This window comes from Palaemon carinicauda, chromosome 23 (assembly GCF_036898095.1).
Source record: "Palaemon carinicauda isolate YSFRI2023 chromosome 23, ASM3689809v2, whole genome shotgun sequence".
Taxonomy (NCBI): Eukaryota; Metazoa; Arthropoda; class Malacostraca; order Decapoda; family Palaemonidae; genus Palaemon; species Palaemon carinicauda.
Window position 1 is genome coordinate 19,615,665 of NC_090747.1, and position 7,845 is coordinate 19,623,509.

The 7,845-nt window shown below is 38.5% G+C and overlaps 1 protein-coding gene across 1 annotated transcript; it reads right to left on the bottom strand.

Annotated features, from left to right (window-relative positions):
• Positions 1-6,349: 6,349 nt before the first annotated feature.
• LOC137617463 (uncharacterized) lies at positions 6,350-6,907 on the bottom strand. The gene has a single exon (XM_068347486.1). It carries the CDS (start codon positions 6,905-6,907, stop codon positions 6,350-6,352), a length of 558 nt encoding a protein of 185 aa, XP_068203587.1.
• Between the last annotated feature and the right edge of the window lie 938 nt (positions 6,908-7,845).

A 7,845-nucleotide genomic window follows, 5' to 3' on the forward strand; every position in this document is an offset into this window, starting at 1 on the left:
TTTAATATCCGATCTCCAGCAATACGGAATGGTGCGTGGTGCGGTCATTGCAAAAGGATGTGCATCTGCTGACAGCTGAATCCTCATAGGACCTCCCTGCATTTCCCTTAGAGTAGCTGAAGCATCAAATACATGAGGATAAACAGAAATGATGGAAGCTGCATGTTCTGCACGCTCTGCTTCTGTAGGGTCTCTGTTGTGTGGCCATCTTGGCAATGCCATTGGTACAGACACCAAATTGCAGGTACTTGCAGACTGAACAACATCCTGTGTATTAGAAATCACTTGTGGCTCCAAAACCTTCCTGGTTCTCGATGCTATATGCGGTTGCAACACTGAACATGTAACATGCTGTATTTGCGGTGGGAAGTTTTCTGGTAATATTCCCTGTGCTATACAATCAAACCAGCTCAGAAGTGCACCTTTCACTTCCTTGACGACTGATACAATTGTTGTCGTACTACGATTCCCCAAAGTTAAAAAAGCCTCAAAAGTACCCATGTTAGTGAGAGGTTGACGATCTGCTGCAATAAGACCACCCATAACAATAGGCTCCAGTGAACTCATGAATTCCAAGAGATTTAGCGTTCCCAAGTCCCATCACAGTTGTCTCCGCTCCAGAGTCAGGTTTCCACATTACCAAACTTGATCCTTTTGGGTGAGTGGTACTGATGCAAATCATAGTGGTTGGACGTGATGATGCACAGTTGCTGTAAACATCTCCAATGACACGATATAGATTCTGCTTTGAAGGCTTGAACGTGCTTTTATTATTCATTTTCTTCTTTTGAGAAGACAGTGGCTGTCCCTTTGACCTGCACACCACTGCAAAGTGGCCTTTCTTACCACATTGTTTGCAGTCCCTGTTTAGAGCCTTGCATGCCATCTTATCAAGATGGCGTTCGCCTCCATACCTAAAGCATTGCTCCTATAAATGGGCTGCCTTCTGACCTTGCTTGTATTGGGACACACTTGAATTATACTTTTCGCTGCCCCGAATAACATCACGACTGGCATTTGCATTTTCCGATGCTCTGCAAATATCGATAGCCATCTGCAAAGTGAGCTTCTTTTCTTCTAACATACGTTTCAAAGCCTCTTCATCTCTGGTTCCAACGACGATCCTGTCTCGAAGTCTGCTGTCCATGCAGGTTTCACAAAAATCACAGAAAGAAGCAATCTCTTTAATGCCGCACAAAAAATCATCGAAGGTCTCGTGCAACTCCTGGACTCTTGTATGAAAGTCGCGTCGGTCCACGATGACATTCCTTTGGTTACGCAAGTGCAACTCCATGGCATCCAATATAGTCTTCAAGTCTACTCCATCACCCAGTGAGAGACCATATCTCAGAGTGCGGGTCCAATCATCGTCTAACACGGAAATCAATGCTGATCGCTGCTCAGCAAGAGAGAGAAATGACATTCTTGTCAACACTGCATGTCCCTCATACTTATGACGCCACAAACCAAACTCTTTAAGGGATACAGAAGACGACAAGTGTGGTGCAGGAACTGCCCTTGCCTGAGACTGATTCCTGTGATGTCCCGAGATATCAGCAAAACCCTCTAGAATTGCGGTTAAACGTTCTTCCCTATCCGTAGCTGCTTCTTGGACATGATGAGCCTTCTCTGCTTGCTTTGCCACAAGTGCTGCCTGTTTCTCAATTTGCTTCTCCATCGTGTACGGGTACTAAAGATTTAACACTGTACTTCTTGAACGACATTAGACAGCATAAACAAACTCACTGCACCATGTTGTATTTCTGTTTCATGGCAGGGCAAGAGAAAACACAGATTTCGTTATTTCATATATCATGTAAACTTAACTGTATGGCAGCTTAACAGAAACTAAATATACATTGTAGATTTCAGTAATAGATAAACAGTAATAACAGTAATAATTACAGTTCTCAACAGTTTGAGTAAAAGCTACACTTATAATAAATACATTGTTACACATAAATACAGTATGTAGTTATACAACTAATTACACCAAAGTGTAGTTAGCAATCTCACAGTGTTTAAGCAACCCCAGTCCTATATTCGGGAGATGGAATTGATGCAAAGAGAATAGTACAGTCAACATATGTACCGAACCTGTTTTTTAGGCCTGAGGAACACCAGCTATCACATTCCTATACTCACTATGGTGCCCGTCAACAAAATTTCTTTTCCATCTCTTAATAAAATATTCAATAATGATGCTAATGGAAGACCCACACACTATTAACTGTTTGAGTTTCAAAACAAGGCCTCATGATTATCATGGTAAAAGTCAGCAATAAAATAAAGGCCAAACATACGAACATCCTTACAACAATAAAGAGATTTCTCTAAAACAGTTGAGACTTGAATATAAGTTTAAAAATCAGTAACTACTGATGTTTATATTGGACTATGACATCGTGTGGATATTGGAAATGAAAAAAAATCTTTCAACTTCGAGGAACCTGATTTTTCTGTGTATAAAAAATTACTCTGAAGAGGGACGTAATAGAGGTAACGTAATGATGTTGGTGAAAAATACACTCATCAAGGACATTGCTCAGGTGGACAGTGATGCATAGGACCATATTTGGTTGGTGTTGTCATAGTGGCCAGGTCTGAAGCCAGGGTGTTTTTATACCTCCTGACGACTCGACTTTCTATCATCTAGGACACTATGGTGAGTTGGTAAAACAGGTTACACAGTTGGAGAATGCGCTGGTGATAGGAGATTTGATTGCATGAGTGGGGTGGGTGCGCAGCACTTGCTGATGGGGGATAATATATGTTACGAGTATAAAGCCATTATGGACCGAACGGTATATACCCACGGCAAAAATATTATTAAATACTTGCCATAATCATAATATGGCAGTGGCGAACCATTTGTACTACAGGGGTCAACAGCTGCTGGTGACCTGTTGTTTAAATGGCAGAAAACAGGGATACTTGAAACTGATATTTGTAATACTGCAGGTGGATTCATTGAGTTTATTAGTAACCTAATTTCTTAGCTGGATGTAAGAGGGTCTGCTTATGCCCCTCTGTGTGTCACCCAGGCAGTGGAAAGCTGGAAAACCGTCTCGTCAACCCAGCTGTTGCAGAGAGCAGCAGCACTTGGACTGTGGCATCATACAATAAATCATCGGGGTAAGTTAAAAAAGAGCTTCTCATACAAGGTTATTAACATACAAAGGCTGGCGGACATACTACAACACGCAGCACCCCCAGAGGTCCCTGTGGGCGACGAGAGTGTGCATGTGGATGAATACTGTCTGAAGGTGGCAGGATGTTTATGAAGGATTAAGCGAATGTCATAAAACAACCCATTGACGAACATGTGTGGAATGACACTCACCCAAGATGGAAGAGGCTGTTATACTCCAAAGATAGCAAATTGATTTGGAAGTCCATCAACTGGAAAGGTGGCGTTAAGAAAAAAACAGATTAACCAGCGGGAGAAGAGTTCTAGTTATATCTTAGTAATTTGTTATACCAACCAAATAAAGAGACTCTTGGACACGAGGACCTCTTTATACCTCCTGGGTTGGACTGCGTTTTGATTAGATTCAAAGTGAATAAAAGTTATGGTAGACTCTGCCAGGATAAAATAAGAAACTTGCCAGTCTCATTGATTATGTTTCTTATTAACTGTCTTTAACCTGGTTTTTTTTTTATATGGAAGTTACACTCTAAGCTGGTTTTAGAGAAAATTTATCTTGCTCTTTAAATCAGGAGATCAGTTTTCATATAATAATCAAAAGGTGTAGATGTTTGACACATTGATCCCTAATAGATTGAAACTGTGGCGTTCAACAGATAAATGTCTTCGTGGGCCGCAAACTTAGAGAGGTTTTATTGAACAGATTATGTGATTATGCGATTCATAAGAGAAATATATATATATATATATATATATATATATATATATATATATATATATATATATATATATATATATATACATACATATATATATATATATATATATATATATATATATATATATATATATATATATATATATATATATATATATATATATATATATGTGTGTGTGTGTGTCTGTGTGTGTGTGTGTGTGTGAAATCTAAAAATTAATAATCCAAAGAGCAATCGTAATTCCTAATGAAAGATATTGTACCATGTTCTTGGAATAACGCCAAAAGTATATGTAAATACTTACATTTATTTGTCAACAGGGAAAAAATAAAATAAGATAAGAATTCAATCTCATTCGGAACGACTTAAACAAATTTCCACATATCTTGGTTATTGAAATAGGCCTAACCCTTTTGTCAGTGCTAAACGCGCATAAAACTTGGATTTTTTTTTTTTTCACAAAAAGTTAAGTCCTATTTATATTTGCTTTAATCAGATACTAAACTTCTTTGTGCTTTATAAAAAGATATCTTGATAGTTTCTGATATAACACTTTAATAGTAATTTACAGCCAAATTAGGCCAATGGTCATGCACTCCGCGGTCCCTGCTTCCACTGAATGGTGAACACTCGATATCACACATGAGAGATGTAATTTTGTTTCTTTCAATGAGCAATTTGCGAATTAACATCGACCATACACTACAGAAATTCCTCAGCGATTCAACAGTTAATTACTGATACTGATTATTAGGTAAATGGGACAAAGATTGTAATTAAATATACTAACTGGTATCCCACAAGAGGTTCTAACGAACTAGGTATGATGAATTTTTGAAATTTCTGGCATAAGTTTTGGTGCCTACTGTCTACATAGATTTGAAAGAGTGTAGGTTCGATGCAAGATTATTTGTTAATTCTATTTCAAGGAATTACTTCCTAAACCAATCCATATTTTCATCATAATTAATCCTGCCGTTTTTATCTACATTCGTAGATCATATATTGAGCCCTTGTTCCGAAATAAAATTTTGACCAGCTATCAAACAATTGCTCTGTGAGTAAATCTTGTCCTATCGATTTTCCCATATTTTATATGTAAATCCCCTTTTGTTTCCATCATCTATTCATTCCATCCGTAACCGAAGTCCTAAAATTGAAGCTACTGGGAAATCTGTAACTCCAAGCACAATCAGTAAATTCAGACAGCCACTCTTAATGAAGCCAATCTTGATGAATAAGAAGTTATATATCTGTGATACAATATAGCCCAAAATTAAATAATATCTTTGATGATTGAAAGATACCACTTACATTGATATCTAATAACTAAGAATTCAGGGCAGGACTTAGTCATGTGGAGGCACCTGGGCAATCTATGTGTGGAGGCCCACCCTGCTTGAGGCGGGTGGCGAGCAAAACAAGCCTCAGCGGTGGGCGCTGTAAGCTCCACGGGGAAATCATCATTGCCGGTCCTGCCAGTAATGAATTTTGGTCATCTTAATCATGTGTCCAAAATGACCTCTACTGACTCTACACTCAAGTATAAAAAGATTATGAAAAGCAATTTCAAATAAATAGCATATGCTTTATTACCATAAATCTAAATATGTTAGTTTGCCTTCACTCATCAGGACTCTTCACACCTGACTGTACGAATGGATAATTTTTCGAAGGGGATTAGGAAGCATGACCCATACTTAGTGCCGCCAATCTTAAAATCCAAACCTTAGTTTCTTCGTAGAATAGAAAAACTATAGAGGTATCTGTATTTACAGACCAGACACTTTATGAGACTTGGCCTTTGCAAATTTGGTGATCAATATGTCTGTGTCAATGTCTCTGAGGATGTCATACTCAATGCTCATCAAAGCCAGGTGACTGAGTCGATCATGATGCATTGTAGTACGAAGTCTGTTTTTGATATTCTTCATTTTGCTGAATGAACGTTCTCCAGATCAATTTTTGACCATAAGCACCAAGTACATCCGTAGCCTTATCTCAACATTACGAGAAGTATCTGCAACTTTTTTGTCTAGAAGCAATTTGCAAAGGAAATGCTCCTTCCCAAAGCTATCAGTCTTAACACAATCATCCATAAACTGGGTGAAAAAAAAACTGCAAACTGTACAAGCTGAACATCAAGTGATTGATCCAGATCATCTTCATATTCAACAACTAATTTTACTGCAGCTGCTTCTATTTCAGTATAGCACAGTGATTCCAGTCCAGATAAGAAACCGAAATAGGAACAGGTGTTCTCGTAGGCCTTCAAATGCTGATTAAGGGATCTAAAAAACTGATCAATTACTGGAAGAAAATTATCAAAACGAAACTTTTCAGAGTGAGAAAGAGTTACTTCCTCAGATCTTACATAATCCAACGAATTCAGGCGCACATTGTGGTGACAAATGCGTGGTGGAGAATATTCATCGATTCCAGATAAGTCCTGTCCCCTCTTCTCATAAACATGAAAACACTATCACTTTTCACGTACAAAACTTTCCAAAGACTTCAACACTGCTACTGCTGTGATCAGATCAAGTTTTGGGTATTGCAGTGTGTTACTTGTAGCATCAACTCGGCCAAGAATGTCATGCCAAAAAACAACATGAATGGCAGTCTCTAATTTGAGCATCTTGTCATAAGGTCCATTGGCCTTACACCGTGCTTTGGCTAGCTCATTTTCATCACTTACTATTTTTACAAGAGCTTCACAGATTGGGTTATATCCTTGAATAAGTGCTTTCACTGCATCTGCTCGACAGGCCCATTGTGTTGTAGAAATCCTCTTTGGCACCGATACTAGACCAAATTCAACAGTTTTCAGTAGGGCTGTAAGGATTGCATACCGATGTGTAGAAGCTGTGAAAAACACATAAACTGCCTCAAGAAAACTGAAAAATGTGAGCGCTTCCTTAAAACATTCAGCTCCAGCTTTTCCAACCAGGTTCAGCGAATAACCAAAACAAGGTATCCAAACTGCATGAAGATTTTCAGCTGCCACTTTGGCTTGCAGCCCATTATATCTCCCACTCATAACAGAGGCGTTATCATATGACTGACTACGACAATGTCATTATCTTCAAGAAACTTTTTTAATCCTTCAAACATTTCTTGAGCCTTGTGTCCTTGGTTTGGCAAATACTTCACAAATCTCTCTACAGGGGTGTCATGCTCCATGTATCTGAAAATCAGACTTAGTTGATCAACGTGGCCTTCATCTGGCGTGGAATCAAGAGAAATTGAGTAGTATTTGACAATTTTATACGTGAAATGATTTCATTCAAAACTTCATTACCCATTAGGCTGACTAGTTCTTCCCAGATGGTTGAAGACAAATAATTTGTATGACCACTGCCACAATTTGCATGTTTCTGGATGTGTTGCCAGAGGAAATCATCGTAATCAGCCAAAAGCTCTAATAATCCTAAGTAGTTTCCATTATGAGGAGATCCAAATTTTTCATCATCGCTACGTATAACTAAACCGCGTTCACATGCAAATTTAAGCACACTCACTAGTCTCTTTATAACACTGCACCAATATTGTTTAATTTGATTCACTAGCAACTCTAATTTAGAGTCTATACTTCCAGCTCCCACTGCACGAGTGGCTGCTGACAAAACTGCTTGAAGGTGGTACATTGATTGTTCATGGCCAACAAGTCAATTACTAGCATGTTTCCAATCTCAGAATCCATCAACTGTGAATTGAGATTTCGTAGCATTCATTAATTTACAGAAAACAACAGTATATTCTCCTATTTGTTAGAGAGAAGCAGAGCCATGAACGCTTCACAACTTCCCCATTTCAATTCTTTCGCTCGAACATGGCTGGTGTGCGTTTACAACTGATATTGTATGTATCCTTTTTACATGTCTGTGTCGCTGACTTAACATCCAATATTTTGGCATCACTGTATTGCAGACCCTCAGCACATTTCACAGCCCAATAACCAGCGAATTCTTTTTTCAA

Coding starts and splice junctions, on each gene's coding strand:
- LOC137617463 (XM_068347486.1), bottom strand. CDS start 6,907: ATGAGTGGGAGATATAATGGGCTGCAAGCCAAAGTGGCAGCTGAAAAT.